Source organism: Staurois parvus, unplaced genomic scaffold, assembly GCF_062004578.1.
Source record: "Staurois parvus isolate SC_StPar_1 unplaced genomic scaffold, SC_StPar_1.0 ptg000299l, whole genome shotgun sequence".
Taxonomy (NCBI): Eukaryota; Metazoa; Chordata; class Amphibia; order Anura; family Ranidae; genus Staurois; species Staurois parvus.
Window position 1 is genome coordinate 4,708,022 of NW_028318095.1, and position 26,732 is coordinate 4,734,753.

Sequence of the window (26,732 nt, forward strand, 5' to 3'; positions counted from 1 at the left end):
TTCCCTGCCAGGTCTGTACAGCCCTACAGCACTGCTTCTAGCTGTACGCCATATGGACCTGCGGTCCTCCTCTGCTATAAGCTCATTTGGTCACCATGAACTTATGGCAGAATTATTCAGTATACATTGCTCAATAAACTGATAACTTTGATCAGTGGCTGACAAACCATTAATCAGAGCTATTTACCTGAAATGTGACCTCCCCCCCCACCGATATGTCTCCCGCCCCTCCACCCACCTGTGCTGTCACCTAAAATGCCCTCCCACCCCCCAACTCTCCCTTACCCTGCGCTTCACCTCCCCTACTCTGTTCCCCCCTCCCCCCAGCACTGATACTCCCCTTGCAAACCCTGATCCCCTTGTGGCTGCCCTGTAGCTGTTGGCTTCTCTCCTCTGCCTTCCGGCCGATTTTGGATGCTGCACAGGGATCAATCATCTAAAGTAGATACCCACCGCTCTGACCCCCTTTTAGTGCCCCCCACCTCCCCTATAGCCGGGTGCCTTCTCCTGGAATCTGCTAGCTGGAGCTCCCTCATTCCTCTCCCACTGGTTGCAGCTGTTGACAGATTGCTGTCAGCATGGCAGATTGCTGTCAGCATGGAGTGTGTGTGTGTGTGTGGGGGGGGGGGGGGGCTGGTGAATGTGTATCCTGAATACAGCCAGAGATCACTACTGATCACTCCTGTATTCTTTCATCACTGGCACAGAGTAAATTGTATTTGCTCTGCGTCAGTTTGCAAATGAAATATTTCATGAATAAATTAGGAGTCTGATTCCTATCTCATTCATCTTCAGTTCCTTTCCCTGTTTCAAAAAAAGAGACAGTAGAGGTCTGTTTGGACCACTGATGTCTCTCCAAAGCCCCCCCCTCCAAAAAAAACAAAAACAAATCTTTAAAATAAACATGTACCTGTTCAAACATAAAAAGGCTCTAAGTACACTGAAACGGTTTTCTGCTAAACGTGGCAAAACATATTTACACGCTGTACCGCGTTTAACACTTGAACGTTTATTCATTCATTGGCCAGTACTTCCAATTAAAATGAATACACACCCAAGCGCTAAAAATGGTTTGCACTTTGGCGCATTTAGATTAATTTATGATTCGTTTAGTGTTTTTTGGCCAAAACGTTCCTTTTCTGAACTTGATTCTTCTGTGTTCAAGAGAGGGACGAATAACTGGCACTAAACGTTGCTGTTGGTAAACTCTGATAAAAGTCTGTGTGCGCATGGACGCATAGGCTTTTACTGAGTTGAGTTCAGGGGAGTTGGCAAAAAAAAAAAAAAACACGTAAAGCTCTTGAACTCACGTTTAAGAGCAGCAGTGTGCATGAGGCTAAAAAAATCAAGTTGTAAGAAAAGAATAAAAATAAAAAACATCGTAAGGGTAGATTTAGATGCGTCTAAATCTCCCTTGCCTCTGATGCCCAATCCACATTGGGATCGTGCTCCAGTGGCTACTAAGAGGCGCTGAGGAAGCTATGCGACGCCTGCTCACAGCCAGTTGTAACTCCATTGCCTACTGCAGCTTAACGGGGGAGTTTGGCAGTCAGCAAAAATGCAGCTCAACTACGTAATTACAGCCCCCAACCGCGAGTCTAAACAAGGCCTAAGGCCTTGTTTACACAGGGCATAATACAGCAAGGCCTTGTTTATCTGCACAGGGATGCACAGGTATTCCATGCATTCCCACACAGGCAGTGTCACTGGGAGACAGCGACTGCATTGGAATGCACAGGTGTTCTGTGCATTCCTGTGCAGGCAGTCCCATCCATATCAATTGCATCGACACAGCCCCTGCTCCCAACTTGACATCCATGTGGGTGCATGTCTCTAACTCACACTGTCTGTGTTTGGAGCCATGCAGATGTCAAATCTGTCCTTGCAGTTGCTGTGTCCCAGTTGACATGAATTGGAACACCTGTACATCCCCGTGAAGGTAAACAGGGCCCTCCATGAACATACGCTTTACCACACCCCATTGAACGAGGCCTTAGTAGGAATGTAACAGGAATTTTGTAATTTATGTTGTAGTTTTGTGTGCAAATAAGGATTTTTTTTTTTTAGTGAAAATAGCGATTTGATAAACATTTGCGCAACTATTATGGTGCCTAAAAAAATCAGTAGCACCATTTTTTTATTCTACTGGTCATGTGCTTTCAGAAAATATATGGTTTGAAGGGTATTTTACAAACTCTGACAGCTGTTAAGTGAAAAACGAAAACCTCTGGATTTTTAGAGACATTTTTGCATACGTTCTATTTTCATCATTTCTCAAAAAGGCGCAATTTAAAATTTACAAATATTTGTTACTAAATATAAAAGCTTAACCTGTATTGCATTAATAAGAAATTTAGCTGGAATTTTGTAAAATTTGCTATGTTGGTATCTGCTAATAATGATTTTAGTGTATTTTTAGCAAAAATATTGTTTTGATAAACATTTGCACAACCATTGTGGGGCTTTAAAAATCAGTAGCACCATTTTATTCTACTGGTTATGTGCTTTCAGAAAATATATTGTTTGGGGGTCTTTTACAACTATGAGGAAATCATCTACTGAGGAAGCCCCGCCTTTGGATGTTACGCATGTAGGAGGACAGTGCCAAGCATGTGACATCATCCCGCAGCCATCTTGATTGTGATTACTTGGAGTGTAAACCCGCACAGTGGAGTGCCGTTTATTGTAAGTATATTTCCACTTATTTTATTAAATGTGTTATATGGAGAACACTATGGGCTCTTTTTTCTATTCTACGATGGATTGATATTGCTGGGAGTGTACGGTAACGCAGCAGAATTTAACCTGGATCTTCTATATGCCATTAACAGGAAAACATATTTGACTACCTGTTGGTTTAGGGGTCAGTTTCTAAAGGTGAGTGGCCAATTCTTCTGGTGGAGGTGGTTTGTCACATATTGATGAATATGAAGATTATAAGGAATCACGGATTGGTGAATGGGAACTGTTCATATCACATGGATTTCATGGACATTTACTTACTTTATGAATATTGTACATATGTTTAGGTTATAATTATTTTATATATTAATTTTGCACATTGGGTTGCGCTATACTTTATTTTCATTTTGATAATTTATTGTGTAAATTGTGTAAAGCCTATATGTGTTCAGATTTTGCATCCTTTTTATATGCATTAGATTTAGTTTTGGTTTTATTTGGATGACAGCGCAGTGTGACACACTTGGTTATTGTAAACGTTTACATTTAGTAGGAATTTAGCAGGAATTTTGTAAAATTTGCTGTGTTTGTATCTGCTAATAATGATTTTAGTGTATATATTGTTTGATGAACATTTGTGCAAATATCATGGGTCCCTAAAAATCAGTAGCACATTCCTTTTATTCTACTAGTCATATGCTTTCAGAAAATATATGGTTTAGGGGTTCTATAAACTCTAAAAGCTGTAAGTGAAAAAGTAAAACCTCCAGAGTTTTAGAGAAATGTGGTTATTTACAGTTTTGCATACGTTCAATTTCCACCATTTCGCAAAAAGGCACAATTTAAATTTTACAAATATTTGTTATTTATTAACTCATTACAGGTTAAGCTTTTATATTTACTAGGAATTTTGTAAAATGTGCTGTGTTTGTATCTGTTAATGATGATTATAATGTATTTTTTAGCGAAAATAATGATTTATAACATTTGCGCAAATATCATGGGGCCCTAAAAATCAGTAGCATTTTCTTCTTATTCCACTGGTCACGTGCCTTCAGAATATATATGGTTTTGGGGGGGGGGGGGGTCTTTTCCAAACCCTATAAGCTGTAAGGGAAAAGCAATGGAAAAACTGCAAAAATGGTCTGGCCACCTGGGTTTAAAAGTGGAGCGCAAGGCCTGGCAGCACAAGAGTTAAACCCAGAATAGTTTTTTTTCTACTATTAAATCTCTTTTATGGTGGGTTCTCAAAAGGGCAAATGAATTAATAGGTAGGATGAAAGTTTTACTGCAGAATAACTAAAATTATTAACTAGGATCAACAACAAAAAGTGAGCGCTTAGAGGGGGAAGCAGCTAGTTCAAAATTGGTGACAAGCAAAAAAAATTAATGAATAAAGTGAATGGGTGCAGTGCTTAAAGAAAGTACATATGAGATATAAATATCAATATAAATAAATTCAAAAATTAATTCAATAAATTCATCAGTGAAAAGCTTAACTTAAATCTAAGTTACCACCATAAAGTGAATAAAACTATTTGTGATTAGAAACAAAGTGCTCAGTCCGAAATCAAAATTGACCTCTTCATATATAACAATTCATCTGTGCAGATGGTCAAACGGTGAAATCTCCTTGCATAAATTCCCCACCACTATGCACTCACCAGAAGACAAACAATAATAGTGTCCAATATGCTAAAAAACCTCCAAATCATCTTTCAGGTATTGCCGCAGATGGCCAACGATCCTACGAAAAGAAACTCACCACACTGAGCCTAAAATGTATTTTCTCGATGCTGGACATGTCTCCTCCCTGGTGTCTCAGGTATTTCTCTTTCAGTAAACTTGTCCTAGGAGTGAGCTGCTTTTTATAGGATGGTTGGCCGTTTGCGGCAATACCTGAAAGATGAGCAATCTGTGGAGGTTTTAGCACACATTGGATGCCATTATATTTTGTCTTCTGGTGAGTGCATAATGGTAGATTTATGCAAGCAGATTTCACTGTCTGACTATCTGCACAGATGAATTGTTATATATGAAGAGTTCAATTTTGATTTCTGGACATTCTTTTCAGACTGAGCACTCTGTTTCTAATAACTAATAGTTTGATTCACTTTATGGTGGTAATTTAGATTTAAGTTAAGCTTTTCACTTATGAATTTATGTTAATGTATTTAATTATAGATATTTATATCTCATATGTACTTTATTTAGGCGCTGCACCCATTCACTTTATAAAATTATTAACTATTTAACTTTTGGTAGTTACATAGTACATTTTCATGGTTAGTTACACATCAGACCAAAAAGAGGGACAACTGAGGAGGGAAGAAAGATGGAGGGATTTGGATCCAAATGATGGATGGTTAAGAGGCATGTGCAAATAAGTATCTCACTGAAAACAACGCACCCCCAGTGTAGCTGATATTTTATCTCAAGACATGTTTCAGGAGAGAAAATAAAGGCATGACTGGCTCTCTGTGGTCATATGTATTCATCAGGAAGAAAGATGAATCCTCATAACCATGTTGGTTTCTAAGCAATCTTTTTATTGCATACAAATCATTTGGAAGAGGCCTTTCTCAATAATAGAACTGTGTTGATTTAGATATTTATTTACATGCGGATTAATAGAAATATAATACTCACCAAAAGTGAATTTGAACGATTGTTGAAATGGGTATTTTCTGAGAAGAACTCTGTCCTGTGATTAATTCTTTGATGACCTCCATAATCTGAAGCATCAGTATCCAGTGCTATCATATATTTAAACCAGACTGTTAAGGAACATTCTATAAAGACTGTAAAAAAGTAATTAAAATCCAAAACCTGTTTAAAAAAAACAAAAGCCTGCACACCACAAAAAAAAACATACATAGTACAATAAAAATAACTGAAAAAACCTCCAGAACAACCTTCAAAAGTCTCCTGCCTTTTCTACACAAATATTATTACTGCTGCTCACACTCTGTGGGGTTGATTTACTAAAACTGGAGAGTGCAAAAACTGTTGCTGCACAGTTGCTGTGGATGGTAGCCAATCAGCATCTAACTTCAGCTTGTTCAATTAAGCTTTGGCAATAAAACCTGGAAGCTGATCCAGCTCCATCGAACCCTATGTGTTCACACATATAATCAATACAAGAACAGTGCTGTGCAGTATTATACCAAACTCATACAATGCTGCATATAATATATTAAATAATGTGTATAAATAGTGGAAAAAAGTCTGAAAAAAAAAAAGATAAAAAACAGCGAAAATAAATTCTATCAGTCAACCACAAATATATGTTAGTGTTCATTCCTAATCAATATTCCATATTCCTTATCTTGTTATGACACACACTGGGGTTGATTTACCAAAACTGCAGAGTGGAAAATATGGTGCAGCTCTGCACAGAAACCAATCAGCCTCCAGTTTTTTTTGGTCAAAGCTTAACTGAACAAGCTGAAGTTAGAAGCTAACTGGCTACCATGCACAGCTAAACCAGATTTTGTACTCTCCAGTGTTAGTAAATCATCCCCATTGTGTCCAATTTCCACTGGATACTATTTCAACACCAATTTCACCATACACAGGGCAATCACACCACCTTCAATCCAATGCTCTCACCTTATTGCTTGACCTAAAATTATAGGTCTAATGCACCTTCTCCTTTAGGCAGGGTGACTCCCAGCTCTCTCAATCCATCTCTATCCAGGTTTGTCCACAGATAAATTAATACCAGAAGCCCAAAAAAAGTAAATGATCATAGCGCTCTTTGCCTCAAAACCACAATGTTATTAAAATCAAATTGCAAATAAAAAATACACTCACATGGTTACATGCACTGTACTGTCAGCCACATGATATTGTGATGTAATGCTTAGGAAGGAGCCAATGACATCACGCCGCACAACCCAGAAGTGAATGGACTGCCATTTTGTGAGCTTTGTGAATTTTAAGGGAGCAATGTATGTGTTTATTTTGTAGTATATATTGTATATTTGGGGTGGAATGATTTTATTTTAAGAATTTATTTTAAACAGTATTTTTAATTCTTTACATAGCTATACCTGCAAAAGGAGCCAGCCTGAAGTGATCTAGCTGGACTTCCAGCTAAGGTCCACTTTAAATCATATTAGAGGTATTCCCTGCTAGAGGAGTTGAGACATATTTGAAAACTATTTGCTACAAGGGATGCCAGTTTTGCATTTTTTAAATTAACCCTAGAGAGAAAAGGCTCAGCATTCCTGTCAAGTTTTTATTGCTGTCTGGGTCTCTGCTGGGGATATTCACCCTCTGTTTTTGTCCTGTCAATTGTCACGGGAAATTAAAATTCTGAGTTACCCGCAGAACAAGAATAGAGAGTAATGTCTCTTTCACAGGGGGCAGAATTCGATTTGCTCAGCAGGGGATCCGTCCACGGATCCCCTCCTGAGCAGAGCTAAGCAGGTGGATGAAAGGTCTGTGTCCACTTAGATTTTGCATAGCGGACACAAACCGAACCTGCTCTGCTCTATGGGCATCTGGGTGTAAACGGACCAGCTTTCCATTTATACCTGAATGTCCTCCGAACTGATCCACCTAGATGGAGGGGGGCAGTTGTTTGTTTTCAGTGGACCGGATGGGAGGTAGACTTGTGTCCTATGACAACTGCCGGTCCATAGGGCTGAATGGTTAGGTCCGCCTAAAAAACTGACAGGCGGGCCTGATCAGAACAGTCAAGTAAAAGGGGCCTTAACCTTCCACAGGGAACACCTGAATAGGTGACCCCAGTCTAAGAGAGAATTTTCTACCCTTTGGAGAGAATTTCTTCAACTCCCTACCTAGAGGGAATACTCCCAAATAGGACACAAGACAGCAAAAAAAAAAAAAGAAAAACTCTGATAGGAATTTCAGGATTTTGTTATTTTCATACACTACTTAAAAAATGAAAAAAAAAAAAAAAGTTTTAGTTTGATATACTTCATTAATAAAAGTTAGGGAAAAGCATGCCACCTTTGGGGACCCCATAGAAGCTTGAAATGCTTTTCATAATTTTTTACCAATAGATTCAAATTATAATAGAAAATTCTAAAGATCATTTCTGACGATTTCCTTTTCACGGGTTTATAAAATCATAAGAAAAACAGCTGGTGAAATAGTAAAACACAGCTGCAAAGGCAATCCTTTTGGTGATTTCCTTATAAATAGGATGCAAGATAGTTCAGGCAGTGATAATGAGGGTATATGCTTATCATGTAGAAGATAATTTAAGAAATGAGGAAGCAAACACCAGCTTCAGAACAAAGACATGATTGTACAATATATGCCAATTTCTATGCAATGTATACAACTAACCTGTAAAGGATTTATTTTATAAACTAAACTATAAGGTTTATGTAAATCCTGACAATGCAATTCTCTTATTTGCTTCTTTTGGCCTGTTAAATATACCATCAAGAGTGTTTTTCTTAATATGTTTGATAAGTGCAAAGAAGAAACATTTTTTTGACATGCTAGTTAAATTAGTTTCTTGGAGTACAGTAGAGGACACAGGATCTTTAACTTTTAGACTCCATGTACACTAGCATAAAAAAATGCTCTTAGCAGCAGCTTTTGAGCATTTTTTTTTCTTTCTGCTTCTAGAAGCAAATAGTGGTATCCTATGTGTCCATGCACACTATTTCAATCTAGAGATTTTTTTAAAGCTTCAGCTTCTAGGAGCAGAAGAAAAAAACTTTTTGCCTCCATGCACACTAGCATTTTTTATAAGCTCCAAAAAACGCTGGATAAAAACTACTGATAAAAACATTTTTGTGCCAGCTTGTAGTAGCGTTTAGGAATGTTAGTGTTTTAACAGTATGTGAAAGAAAAAAAAAACCTTGAAAAAAGATGTTAGGAGCATTTTATTAGTATTTAGAAGCATTTAGGAGTGCTCAGCATTTTTTTCTGCTGGGAAAACGCTCTCAAAAACTCCACAAAAACAATTTTTCCTCCTAAACGCTGAAGCGCATAATGCTTCTAGCATACAATAGTGCATGGACACAGAGAATAACCTTATTAGCTTCTAGGAGTAAAAATAATGCTCATAATAGCTTCTAGGAGCTTAAGAAAACACTAGCGTGCATGGAGCCTTTAAGTATATTTAAATGCAAAATATTCTGGTGACCTGGGGGGGCCACTAAGAATTCCCTAAGGCTTGTTTCACATCTGTGGTGCCACTGCGGGACCAGCACAAATACCTGCAGCTGCACCACCCACACAGAGGAATGCAGGACCCGCAGGAGGGTGCCATTAATTCTAATGGCACGCCGCCAGCACTGGAAATCGCAACCATACCGGGAACCTCGGTTACCATGCGGGCTGTGATTTCCCAAGTAGTGCAGGGACCTTTTTCCTGCGTATCCTGGGGCAAAGGAGTCCATTAAAATGAATGGGCTCTCCTGCCCATGCAAATTGTGGCCCGAACATTAGTGAACCAGGTGTTAATTTGTAGGCATTTCCTGTTTTTTCTGTGGGACAAGAGATGAAAGTAAATCTCCCCAAATGGACACAGATGGCAGAAAAAAAAAACTGACAGGGGTTATAATGTTGCCTATAGTTCTACCTCAACCATAATTATAGAATGCTACCATCAGGGGATTGGACACTGGCAAAAATAAACCTGTAGGGACATCTCTTATATCCCTCATATAACCCCTCCTAGCTAGCCACAGGTTTGCAGCAAGCAATAGGAAAATCATAAAGAACAGAGGGGAGGGACCACTGTCCTGTACTGTACTCCAAGAAACAGATTTTACCTATAAGTCCAAAATCCTGTTTTTTAAGTTGTAGACCCAGGATCTTAGAAGCCTAAAAAAAAAAAATCAGTACAAGAGATATTACCTTCAATGCGATGTGTCGCTTGTGCTGTTGACTTCTGGTTCAGTAGAAATCTTCCTTCTATGATGCCACCTACACCTGCAGCAGGGGTCAATAAAACTGAGGAAACAGTGACACACACTCCTATCAAGAGTGCCTGGGGGGGCATGGTTCCGGCGGCAGCCAAAATGGACGTTCTGTAGAGAAGCTCCGATACCGCGTGAGAGAGTTTAACCGCCCTGCAAAGCATCCTAGGCACAAATCGACCATGGGGAAGATAGGAAGAGCTCCCTCTCAGTACCGATAGACTCATTCTCAATTGGGCTGGCAACTTCCACCTATGTTCCGGTCCCAACATGGAGATGCACCCCACGGAGCTCGGAGTCGCCTCCGGCTGCAATCGCACAGGCCTCTGCCACGAGTTCTAGCACAGGGGAACAGCTGACCTCCATGTCTGAAATCTTTCAGATGCCACAAATGGCGGATTTACAAAATATTGCAGCGAATATCAAAACCACCTTAATATTTCTAATAGTCTTAGGAACCTAGACACCGCTCCTCTCCGTCTCCAGGCGGGTCCGCCCACATGCAGATACACCCACATTTCCCTGGACCGCGATGTGTGGGCAGGATGACATGCCGCCCCTGTCTTCTGGCCACACCCCCGGGATCACTCAACAGCTCCGCCACCTCGCCGGTGATTGGCCGCCGAAACTGTAGCTCAGGAGAGGCACACAGGCAGCCAATCACCGGCGAGGAGATGGAGCTTGGAGAGGAGGAGCCGAGCGGCAGCGCGAAGATCAAAGAAGATCGAGTGAGGGAGCGGCCAGAGAAGGAAGAAAGCTGACCGGTAAGTGTCTGTACCATGTAGAGGGTTCTGCTGCAGCCAGGTATGCTGGCTGTAGATGGGAGAGGGAGGGAGCGAGCCCAGGCTGGAGCAGGGGTCAGCAAGGTATCATTGCTGTCAGTGGGAGGAATAGTGCCCCATCACTGGTGTCACTAGTACCAATGATGGGGCACTATTCCTCCCACCGACACCAATGATGGGGCACTATTTCCCCCCCCCCATGACACCAATGATGGAGCACTATATCTCCCCCCACTGACACCAGCAATGGGGCACTATTCCTCCCCCCACTGACACCGATGGGGCACTATTTCTCCCCCCACTAACACCAATGATGGGGCCCTATCCCCCCCACTAATACCAATGATGGGGCCCTATCCCCCCCCCCCGACACCAATGATGGGGCACCATTCCCCCCCCCCCACTGACACCAATGATGGGGCACCATTTCCTCCCCCCCACTGACACCAATGATGGGGCACCATTCCCCCCCCCACACACACACTGACATCAATGATGGGGCACTATTCCCCCCCCCACTGACACCAATGATGGGGCACTATTCCTCCCACACTGACACCAAAGATGGGGCACTATTCCTCCCACTGACATCAATGATGGGGCACTATTCCCCCCCCCCACTGACACCAATGATGGGGCACTATTCCTCCCACACTGACACCAAAGATGGGGCACTATTCCTCCCACTGACATCAGTGATGTGGCACTACTCCTCCCATTTGGACAAACACACAATTTTAGTTTTTTCAGGTATTTAGAAAAACATATTCAAGCCATAGTTATATAATGGATATGGGCTGAAAGTGCACACTCTCAGGTTTAATTTGAGGGTAAGTACATCCAAATTGGAGGAAGGGTTAAGGAATTTCAGCTCTTAAGAGTAGCCACCCCCCCTTTTGCAAAGGACTAAAAGTAATTGGACAAATTAATATAATCATAAATAAAATGTTCTTTTGTAATATTTTGTTGAGAATCCTTTACTGACAATGACTGCCTGAAGTCTGGATCCCATGTACATTACCAAAGACTGGGTTACCTCTTTTCTGATGCTTTGCCAGGCTCTAACTGTAGCGATCTTCAATTGTTCATTGTTTGTGGGTCTTTCTGCCTTTAGTTTTGCCTTCAGCAAGTGAAATGCATGCTCAATTGGGTTGGGACTCGGCCATTACAGAATATTCCACTTCTTTTCCTTCAAAAGCTCCTGGGTTGCTTTTGCAGTATGTTTCGGATCATTGTCCATGTGTACTGTGAAGCGCATTCCAATCAACTTTGCTACATTTGGCTGAATCTGGGCTGACAGTATATCTCTAAACACCATGTTTTACAGATGACGTTGTATGCTTTGGATCATGAGCTATTCCAAGCCTTCTCCACACTTTTTTCTTCCCTTCATTCTGGTACAGATTAATATTAGTTTCATCCGTCCAAAGAATGCTTTTCAAGAACTGGTCTGACTTTTTTAGATGTTTTTTTGGCAAAGCCTAATCTGGTCTTAAGACTTATGAATGGTTTGCATCTTGTGGTGAACCCTCTGTATTTGACCTTGTGAAGTATTCTCATGATTGTAGACTTTGACAATGATACGCCCACCTCCTGGAGAGTGTCCTTCACTCTGGATGTTGTTTCTTTACCATAGAGAGGATCCTGCGATCATCCACCACTGTTGTTTTCCATGGACGTCCATGCCTTTTTATGTTGCTGATATCACCTGTGTGTTCTTCTTTCCTCAGAATGTACCAAACGGTTGATTTGGCCACTCCTAATAATGCTGCAGTCTCTTTGATGGATTTGTTTAGTTTTTATCCTTATAATGGCCTGTTTCACTTGCATGGACAGCTCCTTTGAACGCATAATGTAGGTTCACAGCAATAGATTCCAAATGCAAATACCACACTTAGAATCAACTTCAGACATTTTACCTGCTTAATTGATGAAGAAATAATGAAGGAGTAGCCCACACCTGGCCATGAAACATCTTTTGATTCAACTGTCCAATTACTTTTGGTCCCCTGAAAAAGGGGGGGGGGGTGGCTATTCTTAAGAGCTGTAATTCCTAAACCCTTCCTCCAATTTGCATGTACATACCCTCAAATTAAACATGAGTGTGTACACTTTCAGCCCATATCCATTATATAACTATAGCTTGAATATGTTTTGGTAAATATCTGAAAAAATCTAAAATTGTGCCTGTGTCCAAATATATATGGACCTAACTGTATGCCTATGTTTACCTTCCCCCCCTCGCATTATCGTTAAAGTTATTGTGATGAGTGTTTTTCTATATGCTTCTTGCTTACTTTTATGCTATTATGAAGATTCTTGTTGTTGGCTTACTACAAATGGGTATCAGAGGCCTGTCCTACATCACAAGTGCTCTCTCCTATCGGAGATTTATTGGAAATGGAGAAACAGACTCTGTAAATAACCTTATACAGTAGGTGGAACCAATATACTTCAAAAACTGAGTCTCAGGCGATTATTGTAACTCCTGGTCTCTGATAGCACTGAAGAGGTAAGACAGTGCTTCTGTTTCACATGTCTTTAAAGGGTTAGTTGAGAGCCAACTGCACCTATTCCTAATACCACCGAGAACCGTAATTCCCATATCTAGGGTACCCCAGGCACTGACGATTTCTGATGACTCGAAATAAAAAAGCCACTCTGTAGTACACAACACCTTCCCCCTTTCTATTCCTGTAGTAGTAACAGAAGAAAATAATGTGAAATGATATGTGTTGAAGTGTAACTCCCTAAAAGGATCACGCCATCTTACAGGACACCTTCCTACTTGGGGTAGACCAAGTATATCACACAGGAACTACAAACCTCCCCTGCTTAATCCAACATATGTTAAATAAAAGATGGATAAAAAGACCACCTTCCTCCCATGCAAAATATGATGTGCATAAACAATGTCTCATCCTCCAAAGTGAATGTACCTTGGTGTGGTACTATAGTGCACCTCCCCCTTGGAATTCCATACATAAATTCACCAATGCAAATGAAAAATAAAAATATAGATGAGATAATGCAGTAAACACTGTACAATAAACATAGCAAATTAAGTCTCTAATGTGAAATCTACAAGCCACCCTCCTCCTTTGCAAAAATGAAGTGCATGAACAATGTCTCCCCCTCCAGGGTGAACGTACCTGGGTGTGGTACTATAGTGCACCTCCCCTAAGAATACCATACATAAACTCACCAATGCAAATGAACAATAAACAATATACGTGAAAAAAATGCAGTAAGCACTATGCAATAGACATGGCAAATAAATGACCGTGCATAAATCAGATATTTTGAATCAGGAACAAATATAGTCCATTAGACACATTTCTTGTGCTCCAATGTGCTGTGGGTGATAATAAAAAACTTGTGCTTCCACACATGCTCCCCCTTTGACACTGCACTCACTGCAAAGTTAAACCCCCTGTTTCCACTGGGTCTAACAAGCCTGATATCCTTATTGTACTTATCTAAGGAGGGACCAGACAGGTTTCTGCCTTCAAAAGGCTGATGCTCATGGCAAACTGTTCATGCAGTACCATACGGCCACAAGTAAAAGTTCTAGATAGTGAATAGTGGAATCCACTAAGAGCTAGGGTCTCAAGCCATGCACTTTGACTAGAGAAGAAAGGGTCTGGTGAACTACTATGGAAGCAACTAAAGGTTGTATGCCAAACCTTGCCTATGGAAAAAGGGCCATAAAGAGGGTTTTCAACCTTTTGTCCATATTACAGACTGACTTTGTATCTTCATGCAAGCAGGGCCTGGGTACAATGCTCAGCCAAGAATCCAACTGATTTGGAAGCTTCAAAAAGAGCCACAATGACTATGGCTCCCAATCACTAGATAGTAGTTGTATATAATCATGGTTAAAGACTAAAGACCCCATGTCCTGCAGTGTATGTCTAAGAAAATACTGGTGGATTCTAAAAGAAATATTTTAGGTTGATCTGCATTCCTATCAGTTAGCAATGTTCTCAGCTTTCTTTATGAAACACAGAATATCTCTCCCTAGGTTATGGAAAAGTTGAAAGAGAAGGAGGTGCTTGTAGCCCTATCCTAGCTTGAAAATAGATAAAGAACAGCCAGTTAACATTGCCATCCTAGCACAGAAAGTGTGTTACTAGTAGGATCGCCAGGTAAAAATGAAAGTTAAAAAAATAATGAAAAAAAAGAAAACAAATGCAGCAATCACATCTAAGCACGGACAAACAGCAATATACAACATTTTGTGTTCTTCATTTTGGATATGTTTTAAATAATCACCTATTCACATACCAAACCATGATGCAAACAAAATCTCCAAAGAAAACCAATCTCATTACTTATGTTTTTGCGAGTGGTCATTAATGGAGTTTAAATCCAAATAATACTTTCAAATTATAGCAGCAATTTCTGGAAATCACTGTTAATTAGACAACACGCATTTGCTGCAGGTTTTGAAATTGCCTAGTCTGTAATAAAACAAATACATTTCCTTTACAAAGGAGGATTATAGTTTCATTCGGTTTATGGTTAACTTTATTTTGTCCATTGTACTGTAAAGCAGGAATAAAATTACTCGTCTCCAGCAACAACATTAAAATAGTGAGCATTGCGTTATCTATAAGGTTAATTACTTATTAAACTACTTTGCCTATACAGAGATCAGGAATATAAATGCCCAAACAAAATGATGTATTGTACATCATGAAAGCATAATGAAACATAAAGCTTCACAATAACAAAATGCAAATGACACTAAACAGATCCATTTTCTTTTTAACTCAATTAAATGAGAACTACAGAATATCTGGGATAGTTTAAAGTTTATGTAGGTTATTAACTGGTATAGTTAAAATGCAATTTACCTCTTTGCTAACAGAGTCTACAACGCTATGCAAAGCGGTGCATCATTGCTCTATTCTTCTGTAATCAGATGACCTTGCTAGGGAAATGATATCAATAGCTAAAAAAGGGACACTTACCATGTAGGAAAAGTATTTAATATGTACACATATCATGTAGAATAATATCCATTATATAGTAAAACTGATAAAAGCTAAACTCAATGCCCACAGAAGAATACAAGTAAAACTTCCACTTATGACCTTGCACATTTTAACCTTTATTAAAAAATGCATGTGTAACATCAAACCACTCTAGCCTTCCATTGTATGCTGTACAAACACAATCAATCTACAAAGGCCACAGTCATGTAACATAGAGTAGGTAACAGGGTATGGAGGTTTGGGGGATGTTTCTGGATAAAATAGATAAAAACCAGGCCTCAAGCTACATTGAGCTCCTTGGATATTACATGGTGCTGGTTAGTGCTACTGGTGGAATCAGTCCTACAATACTCCGTATCTTACAATTGTTGCTGCCATAAAAAACGTGCCATACAAAGAGGCAGTGAGGTGGATCGATAAGCTGCATTTAGAATAATTAAAATGGTTAATGGGTTCAATCTAGAAGTCTACCAAAGGGCAGATGCAACAAGATCCATGTTATTTAATGTGTTACTAAACCCAGGACCCTGCATTCACTATATCTGGTCTCCCACAGTACACACAACATGGAAGTGCAATTACTTTAGTAAAAATAAACTGCTAGATACCTTTTCTCATCAGCAGTTAGAGCAGTCTTGTGACTTCAGCACAGCACTGGTTAAAGCTTGTAGGTGTTTTTTTACTGTAGGAGGATGTGAAACCCCTGACCCTCTGTCTGGACAGTGCTGATTGGCCCTGTGTTGATCACATGCACTCTCCCAAGAAAAAAAAAAAACCTCTATAGCAATACACACCAAACTGAGCATGTACATGTGACTAAGAATTCAGTCTGTGCCAGGTGGTCATTTCAACAAGAGGAGGGGCAGAGAAGAAAGGATTAAACAGCCTTTTTACACAATGCAGAAGATTAACCCCTTAGGTTCCAGTGAGTATAACAAGCATTCTTTACTGCATAAAAAGACTGATTTTACTATTGTGAGTTTAGTACCACTTTAAGGATAATGATCATATGAACCCATTTATTATCACATAGTTGTCTGGCTACGTTTTAAACAATAATGATAACAAATCACCTAAATGGACCCCATCAAAAGTTTACATACAAATGTTTTGCATTGGTACAGACACACACAGGTTAATATGGCAATTAAAAGGATACTTTCCCATATACAGCATGTGGCTTTTTTGCATTGCAATTAGTGTCTATGTATAAATAGTCAATGAATTTGTTAGCTTTCATGTGGATGCACTGAGCAGGCTAGATACTGAACATTTGGGGATCTCTTGATACCAAGCCAAGGTCAGCTAGGGTAAGAAAGATTGCAGCCAAAACTGCCAGAAGAATTGTTCGGGATACAAAGAGAAACCCAGGCTGCTCTGGAAAAGGTCGGTGTGGTTGTTTCAAGGAGCACAATATGATGATACTTTAACAAAAATGAGCTGCATTGTCAAGTTGCTAGAATGAAGCCTTTACTGTGCTAATGCAAACTTTTTAGCTCAACTGTATTATAGTGAAAATTGCATCACTAGCACATTTTAAAGTTTCCCCCAAAAATCTAAATAGATTGCAAAAACCTGCTATTGAGTTAATTTTGAGTATGTTTGGTTATTACCGACACTACTATCAGGAAATTTTCTTAAACCCCCTAGCATAATTTTTTAGTTGATCTAGCAGAACAAGCATTTTGGTCTGATTACCCTAAAAGGTAGGTTAGGGTTTTGTTTTAGCTTTGGATAGAGTAGGGAAGGATTAGGCCTTAATTCTGCCTGGTTCCTTACTGGGTATATAATATCCCCATCTCTATTTTTAGTGACACTGTAAGAAAAAAAAAAAAACTAAGTGTGGAGAGGTCCAAAATTTTAGAGTTGCCAAAAACAAGAGGTGATGCTTAATCTCCCATTGGGGATACCTCTACTATCTAGTGATAACTGTATAAGAGGGCAATTTTCATCACTGAATGAATTCCTCTCATTTCATCTTTGGATAGGAAATAAAGGGAATCTTCCCAGTGGGACACAGACAGCCAAAAATAACCTGGCAGATTTTTAACCCTTCCCATTTCTATCCGAAAAAATGGCTATACATTCTGAAAAATTTCTATCCAAAATATATTGTACATCTAAAGCGCAATTCGTGCTGAACTCCCAGGAGAAAAGAACATGTGCACATAAGCACAGGTAACATTTAATGTTTTCCACCTCTCTTTAGCAGACTACAAAGTTTCATAGACAGGTTCTTCAACAAACTGTATTGTCACTGTGGAGAAAGTGCCTGGTACTGCCTACAGCATATTTTAAAGTTTATGTATATGCAAAACCTGTTAAGCTCTATCTACTCTTTTTAACCTGGTGACCATTGTCAGCAAGTCGGAAAGTGACACTAAATTCTGAATTTTATAACTGCCACCAGAACAAGGGTAAGAAAAAACTTATAATGGTGACATTTATTTTGGTGAAGACTGTCTAGGAGTCTTCTACACTTAGTGAAGAGAAATCTGAACAGGACACAGACATCAAAAAATGATTTGACGTGTTGCAACCTTTCTCTATAAAAAAAAAACAGCATTCTATGATATCAAATGGGCAGATTAATTAAATGAAATAATGATTTATTCTAACCGACCCATTTAAAGAACATTAGGTTTCAAGTGTGGGTATCAAACCAGTAAAATCACCTGTAAGTGTGTGCGCATGTGTTGGAGTATTAGCATGTTGAAAGGTTTTCTATTTTCAACAAACATAAGGAAAACTCTTCCACTGGTGAGATGATACTAAACAGCAAAATTCTCCCTACACTGATCTCAACCGAACAGTTGATATATGGCACTGAAAAACAGCTAAGGGGCTGCTTGAAGCAATTCAGCCTTTTCATTGCGTTATGATGCCAGTCTTCGAAGCTCATTGCTATGAATGCTCCAACTGTATGGCTTAAATTGGAAAACCCCTTTAGGTATCCTCAGTAAGCTAATGTTAGATCATTGCATCTTTGGTGGAAATAGAAAACATTGATATTAACAAGGGAAAAAATGATAATTTCTTTAACTTCTTGCCGACCGCGCATAGCCGAATGACGGCTTCACCGCGGCCGGCCAGTTCTGAGTGGACGTCATATGACGTCCTCCCAGAACGCGCTCTCCTGCGCGCCCCAGGGGGCGCGCACCCGGCGATCTCCGTGATCGCTGTGTCCTACGGACACAGCTGATCACGTGATGTGGTGAAAGGCCGATCCCACCGGCCTTTTACCACGTGATCAGCGGTGTCCAATGACACGCTGATCACAGGGAAATGCAAGTGCCGGTTCTCGGCTGCACTTTCCTCACGCTGTCAGATCGTGAGGAAAGTACTGCCGAGAACCGGCAGTTGTCAGAGCGGGGATCGGCACCGATCATCAGGGCACTGATGATCAGTGCCCTGATGATCGGTGCCCAGCAGTGACACCCGCAAGTTCCGCCCAGCAGTGCGCCCACTAGCCCCGCCCACCCGTTCCCAGCAGTGCCCCCACCTGTGCCCAGCAGTGCCCCCACCTGTGCCCAGCAGTGCCCCCACCTGTGCCACTCTGCAGTGCCACCTACCTGTGCCCAGAAGTGCCACCTACATGTGCCCAGCAGTGCCACCCACCTGTGCCCACCCACCAGTGCCACCCACCTGTGCCCACCAGTGCCACCCACCTGTGCTGCCCACCAGTGCCACCCACCAGTGCAGCCCAGCAGTGCTGCCAGTCAGTGCCACCAGTCAGTGCCCAGGGGTTGTGCCAGTCAGTGCCACCAGTCAGTGCCCAGAAGTGATGCCAGTCAGTGCCGTCTATCAGTACCCATCATCAGTGTCACCTATCAGTGCCGCCTATCAGTGCTGCATATCAGTGCCGCCTATCCGTGACCCCTAATTAGTGCTGTCTATCAGTGCCGCCTATCCGTGCCACCTCATTAGTACTGCCTATCAGTGCCCTTTAGTGCCGCCTATCAGTGCCCATCAGTGCCCATCAGTGCCGCCTCATCAACGCAAATCAGTGAAGGAGAAAAAATACCTGTTTGAAAAATTTTATAAAAGAAACAAATAAACTTTTTTTTTTTTTCAAATTTTTTGCACTTTTTTTAATTTATAGCGCAAAAAGTAAAGCGCCCAGTGGCGATTAAATATCACCAAAAGAAAGCTCTATTTGTGAGAAAAAAATGATCAAAATTTCATATGGGTACAATGTTGCATGACCGCGCAATTGTCAAAGTGCGGCAGCGCTGAAAGCTGAAAATTGGCCTGGTAAGGAAGGGGGTATAAGTGCCTGGTAGGCAAGTGGTTAACCACCTCCCGCCCGCCATATAGTAATATGACGGGCGCAAGGTGGCTCTCTCGTTCAGGAAGCGCGCAGGGTGGCGATCAGCGGTGCGCTGTGTCCCTCGGACACAGCGGATCACCGATCACGGAAAGAGCCAAAGATGCCAGCTCGGTCATGTGATCAGCGGTGTCCAATCACAGCTGATCACATGTAAACAGGGAAATGCAATGTAGAGAAGAGCCGGTAATCGGCTTTCCGCGGAGGCGACATGTACACTGATCATCAGGGCACCGGCTATATAATTATATTTTAAATGAGACCTGTAGTTAACCAACAAAGCAACATGCACGCGCTCAGGAATCACAAATGCGTACTCATTCTAAATGACCTTTTTCCTAATTAAAAGTTTGATTCTCAAGTTGAAAAATGTCAAGGAATTGCGCATTTACATTTTAAATGCATATGCGACAGTGATATCTGAAGAACATGTTTAAAGTTCTGGATACTTGGTCAGTGTAGCTTTCTGTCCATGCATTAATTTAGATACTTTAAAATGCATAGAAAAACTTTGGATTTGCGTTAGAATACCATATAACATGCAAGCTGGCAAACTGACCACTTCTGAAACTAGGCAGACATTCCAAATTGAAAATAAAGGAGTGTAATAAAAATCACTGACATAAGGTGAACGACCTAAGATACCACAACTTAACATTCAGTACCAGCAACCAATTTAGTTTAGATTTATAAGGTAATTAGCCAGGATCAATTTCTCTTTTTTGTTCAAGGCAGCCATGCTAAAACTTACATTTGCACCATTCTGTTATAGATTTTATACCTATGGACTGCAAGTCAAGCTCCTGAGGGCTTTCAGCTGTTGCAGACTGCACTGTATGAACATCTTTGTGGGTGACGTTGCTCCTACCAATAAACAATTGATATTAAAGCAGCCTTGTCACTAAAATAATGTTCTTGAGGCAAGACATACCATTGAAAGTACATACTAACCTTTCATGCGACCTATGCCGCCAGGAAGTATCAATCTCCTGGTCCCCCACAGCTCTCTCTGGTTCCTCCTGATGATCTCTATGTCACAGCTGTCTCCTATATTGATGAGTTGTGGATGTCAGCAAGAGGAACCTGTTAGAGCTGCAGGGGACCAGAATATCGATACTCCCAGAAGTGGTGGTTTCCACGAAGACTTTGGGCGACAATTTCTCAAAATCAGTGAGGAGTTTGTTGGCAAAGCAGCAGAAGAGGGGAGGATGTATGAGTAACATGCTTTACCTGGTATGCCATGCCTGAAGAACTGAAGTACTGCTAAAGGATCTCCTTAAATCCTACTTTCATAATGTTTCAAGCCATACGATTTGTTTTTCAATATTTATGCAGTTTTATATCAGCTTTTATAGGTTGTTACTTGTGATCAGAATACATGGATCCCAGAAATGATCACTAGAAAAATAATTATATTTTCAAATACACAGCACAAAAAATTCCCAGAAAAGTAATCCACCTCCACCCTTGAAGGTTAATCAAAAATTGTGTACAAAACTTTTCTTTAACAAAACCACATCAAGTGTCCAAAACAAATCCCTACTCGTGTAAACTAAAAGTTCAACCAAGTCTCTTTATTTTCTTCTTTCAACGACAAATCTTTTTCTCAACACCCGCAAGTTCTAATGACAATATCCCTCAAAAGAAAAAAACTTAACATAGTGTCATACCTTTTTAAAAATTCAATACACACGTGCCCCTTCCAGTGCAACATGCAATATTTGTGAACAAACAAACCCAAAAAAAACAAAAACAAAAAAACTAATATATATATATATATATATATATATATATATATTTAATTTTCTCCCCTTATTCAGTGAAACACTCACAAAACGTGTACACTCTAAAATCTGTGTAGACAACTCAAAAAGATATCACTGCAAATGTGTAACACCACACTAATAGTGATCACTGATGCATATTTAGTGTGGTGTTACACATTTGCAGTGATATCTTTTTGAGTTGTCTACACAGATTTTAGAGTGTACACGTTTTGTGAGTGTTTCACTGAATAAGGGGAGAAAATTATATATATATTAGTTTTTTTTTTTTTTTTGGGTTTGTTTGTTCACAAATATTGCATGTTGCACTGGAAGGGGCACGTGAGTATTGAATTTTTAAAAAGGTATGACACTATGTTAAGTTTTTTTCCTTTGAGGGATATTGTCATCAGAACTTGCGGGTGTTGAGAAAAAGATTTGTCGTTGAAAGAAGAAAATAAAGAGACTTGGTTGAACTTTTAGTTTACACGAGTAGGGATTTGTTTTGGACACTTGATGTGGTTTTGTTAAAGAAAAGTTTTGTACACAATTTTAGAAAAATAATTAATTGTAACCTGTAACCGACACTCATGCAAGGTTATGTTCACAGCAGTTTCAGAAGTAATATAAATATAATACTAATATACTAATATTAATAATTATATTCTGCCCCATCACATTATTCCCCACTAAACTGCCAGCTTGAAAAAATAAAAAACAACAAGTAGTACAGAATTGTTCCACCCAAGAAAACTAGAGAACTATACATGTATATGTGGTATAGACCACCTTTAGGTAGCTAATCGCATAAGCTTATAGAACAAATAGTGATAACATTATAAGACAGGATCATAGTGTTTTCCACTTAAACTTAAAGTGTTAATTCAGCTTTACAGAAAAATGTAAAGGTGAACACTTTACACCCTCCCCACTGTACGTACCTCAAAGTATGCTGAGCTGCCAGTCCAGTGGTTCAGGGATTTTAAATCCCCGTTCTTCTCCCTTATCTCTGTGCAGCACTTCCAGGATAGATCAGAGTGATGCTCTGTGAGGCACTGATTTTTCACAGGATCAACAGTTTTTTTGCTTTTATCATACAAAAAAAGGAAAAATGTACATTTTAATGCACAAACTTAAGCTGGAAAAGAAAAGCCCTTGCAGTGGTAGTCCTCTGACACTGTAAGGAGTAAATGTTTAGGGGTAGATGAAAAGGCTGAATTGCTTACATTACATCCTGATCCAGCTGTCTATGGTGCTGTCCTGTTCTGCCTCTAGCATTTTGGGCTGTGGGCAAAACCTCATTGTCATAATGTACTGTGCAGGGTTCAGTGCACTGTACGTGGAGGAGATGGGAGCAGAACAGTGGCTGGGAGCACAAACGAGGGGAAGCTTTATGGGACCTGTTGCACCGCTGGAGGGACCCTGCTGTGGTGAGGAGTAAGGTATAACGCCTTACTCCTCTACCTCAGGGCAAAAACAAGCAGTCCTTGCAATGTTGTTGTGCCTCATTACAGGTGTAGTTCCTTTTCTTTTGGCTGAATGTGGCAGCTCACATAAAAAAAATTGAAAATGTAAAAGAGGGGAGGAAGCAGAGGAAGGGTAGTTCCTTTCCTTAATGAAGGTCTGCTTTAAGCTCACTAATAACAAGAACTACTCAATTTTTCCAGGTAAACATCTACCATGCAAGACAACACTCATGAAAGGATATTTTCCAGGTGAATTTACAGCCACTCTGTATCCAGTGAAGCTTTTGTAAGGATGGAAATTGAAGACGAAAAGTAGATTTCCTCGCTCAAATGCAATAATTTTATCACCTTCATGCTTTGTACTGATGTAGGCCTACAAAGGGGAAATTGCAAAATAATTATGCAGACAGAAATATAAGGTAGGTAAAAAAAAAATTATAGGATTGACCAGTGATATAAGGTTAATTGAATAAACGATCCAATAATTAAACAATCTATTTCCCATCAGTACATTGGCATGATATCTATGATGATAGAAATATGGGTTATAGCAAGACTCAAGAGAATGAGAGTTCAATGGATACTTGTAGCTGTTTACCCTTTAAAATAAATCTGCAATGGCAAACTTTTATGGAGAAATGGATACTGACAGTAATAAAGCCTTTAGCTAAAACAGGATAACCCCATGGCTTACGTTATAGCAAAGCAGTACAAAGACCATAACAATAAACACAAAGGGTTGAGACCTTTGTCCCTCAAAGAAAAGCATTTTATAGTGAATGGCTTCCAAGGTTTGTTGAGGTTGAGCTGATCCGAATGCACTTTTTCTATTTCTGGCAGGAGAAGTCAGTAAGGAGTTGACTAAAGAAGCTGAAGATAAAATTAAAAAGGAAAATAAAAAACTAGTTAAAGCGGGGGGGTGTGGCGACCGTGACCCAAGATGGCCACTCCATATTAGAGCTCTGCTTCACTTCCGGGATCTCACTCTAATTGCGGCCGATTAGCAGCCATCACCCTGCTGCCTACCTCCGCCAGCTGTTCTGGATCTGCTCCTCAACCTGCTGCCATGTTCAGTAAGAGGAAAGACCGCCTCCAACCGCAGAATGTCTCGGCTTTCTTCTTGCTTGCAGGCCGCGGCCCACAACAAAATGGTGGTGACTGCGCTACTCAGAGGCCACAACAAAATGGCGGCAGCCTCGAGCCGATTCCTGACACAGAAACGGTTGCAACAACCTCACAGATGACAGAATATACTTCCTCAACACACACTCCTACTACTTCTGGGTCTTCTACTCCTTCTACAAAGAGTCCAGTCAAGTCTAAACCGTGGATGACATTGGACCTAGACCTGTCAAATAGAGCAAGAAGGGAGTGACCATAGTGACTCTATGGATGAATCTGTCTCTCATACAGATACTATAGCTGCCTTCCCTAGCACTAATACACCTATCCTGGACTCCAGACTCCACCATGAAAGAAATGTTTGTATCCTTGAGGTCCTCTTTATAAGCGGACATAACCTCCTCACAAAGGAAAGTTAGAGTAGTTGATTTGGGAAATGGATGAGCTACATAGAAACAAAAATGGGTGAAATGACTTCTTCCCACAATGCATTAGTAGACTCAAATACTGAAAAAAGAGAAGATATTGCTTGGCTTAAGGCTAAAGTTGTGGATTTATAGACAGATCAAGAAGAAACAATCTTAAATTAAGGGGTATCCCTGAATCCGTACTCCCAGACCAACTAACCACTTACGCTCAACAGATGCTCCGGGCGATCTTCCCTTATCTTTCCTCTACAGAATTAGTTGTGGACAGAAGCCATCGTATTCCACGTCCATCTCACCTCCCTGATTCTATCCTGAGAGATGCAATTCTTAGACTTCACTTCTTCCACATTAAGGAACATGCTAAGTCGACCCGAATGCCCTCTCATTATTCAGAAGATCTGAATCGATACCTCCATCATATGCAACTCTAAAAGTCTTTCCTGACTTCTCTCGCTATACCATGCAGATGAGGAAAAACATGCTTATGATAAACAAAGCTTTACACAATCATCACATACTGTTCAAGTGGTGACATCCCAACCATCTTATGGTTACAGTCAATGGAACAATAACCACACTTTCTACTGTTGAAAAAGGATTACAATTCCTCAGACAACAAAGTATTCTACCAGACACTCACACTCCCAACTTGGCTACAACCTCTTCCGCTCCTCTAACAGTGGCCTGGCAAACAGTCTCTCACAAAAAGAAAACTAAGAAAACACCTGGCAATCGGCCTCTTACTTCTACATCGACCTCACCTCTTACTTGAGATCAACACAGTGGTTTGCATATGTCCATCATAGCTCAAGACCCCTCGTTTTTTTCCTGCGCCTTTTCAGGTGCACCTGGATCATTATTTTTTATATTTACTTCTCTATTCATTTTCCCCAGTTGGGAAACTTTTTCTATATTCCTGGTCCTACGTTTATCTTCCACAGCACAGAACCAACAGCATAGCAGTCATCGACAATTTTGTGATCTGCAGCCGTGAACTTCTCAGCTACCACATCCACTATTGAAACACTCTGTATCTACTACATCTTGGCCTTTGCATATCTTCAATGGTGTTTAAAATTCCATAAACGCACATGGCCTAAACCACCCAGCTAAACGGTCCTCCTTATGGCGAGAAGCTTGTTCACTTCAACGTGATATCCTCTGTGTACAGGAGACACACTTTCTGGAATCCTCTCCTTCTAGATGTTCCCACAAACAGTTCCGTATGATTTGTATGGCCAATGCTCCAGCTAAGAAAAGAGGCGTATTTACAGCCATTAAAAACTTGATCTCTTTTACTCTAAGGAATTTTCACATGGATCAAAGTAGTAGATACATCATCTTCGTTTGCCTCATCAACTCCAAGCCCTACACCTTGGTCAATATCTATGCTCTGCATTCCCATCCAATACGTTTCCTTAAATGTCTCTACAAGAAAATATCTGCAGTTAAGGACAGCCAACTAGTCTTCTGTGAAGATTTCAACTCCATTATGGACTCAAAGCTGGACTCCTCATCACTTTCTTTTCCACACGACATTTGACTTACTCAAGAATTGATGTTTTTTGTAGATAAACATACTGTGCAGAAGGTCTCATCCTCCTCGATACAAAACATAACATGGTTCAACCATGTTCCTATTACTCTAGTGATCGAGGAGAAGGAGTGCACTTCTCAGATGTATTTATGGAGATGTGATTCTAGATTGCTACACACACCACAATCTCATACTGATCTATCTAAACATCTGCAGGAATATTTCTCCAATAAAATAAGATTTGTATAAAATCCATTCATGCTATGGAATGCCCATAAAGCACATATATGAGGGAAGTATGCATTCAAATGACTGCCAGAGCCAAACGCCAAAGAAAGCAACATTTCAATGATCTGTTGCAACCCATACACAATCTAGACGTATTAAACAAAAAATCCCCTAGTCCCAAACTATCTTCAGATCTTACACAACTCTGCTTAGACTTTAGACTTAGGCTCCTACTAGACTCATATGAATGCATTGTCAGAACCCTGAAACTTAACCATTATGCTACAGGAAATAGAGCAGGTAAACTCTTGGCAAATATAATTGCAACACAAAGATCCAAAGCTAAAAAATCCAGTTTTTGTATCAGCAGGCAGATAATAATAAGATAATCAATCCACAGGAAATAGCCGATTCTTTCTCCAACTGCTATAGTTCTCTATACTTTAAAGGTGATCCTACCACCACCCAACCTTCTGATACAGCCAT

At 40.3% G+C, this 26,732-nt stretch overlaps 1 protein-coding gene across 5 annotated transcripts in view; it reads right to left on the bottom strand.

Moving 5' to 3' along the window:
• Positions 1-26,732, bottom strand: part of GBE1 (1,4-alpha-glucan branching enzyme 1) — a 221,155-nt gene that overhangs the window by 29,396 nt on the left and 165,027 nt on the right. For all 5 annotated transcript variants that reach the window (XM_089682912.1, XM_089682913.1, XM_089682915.1 and 2 more), the window contains exons 15-16: positions 23,170-23,304; positions 5,332-5,445 (exon numbers count right to left, since the gene is read on the bottom strand). In XM_089682912.1, the coding sequence (XP_089539038.1) occupies positions 5,332-5,445; positions 23,170-23,304 (249 nt within the window). The remainder of the gene's footprint in view (positions 1-5,331; positions 5,446-23,169; positions 23,305-26,732) is intronic.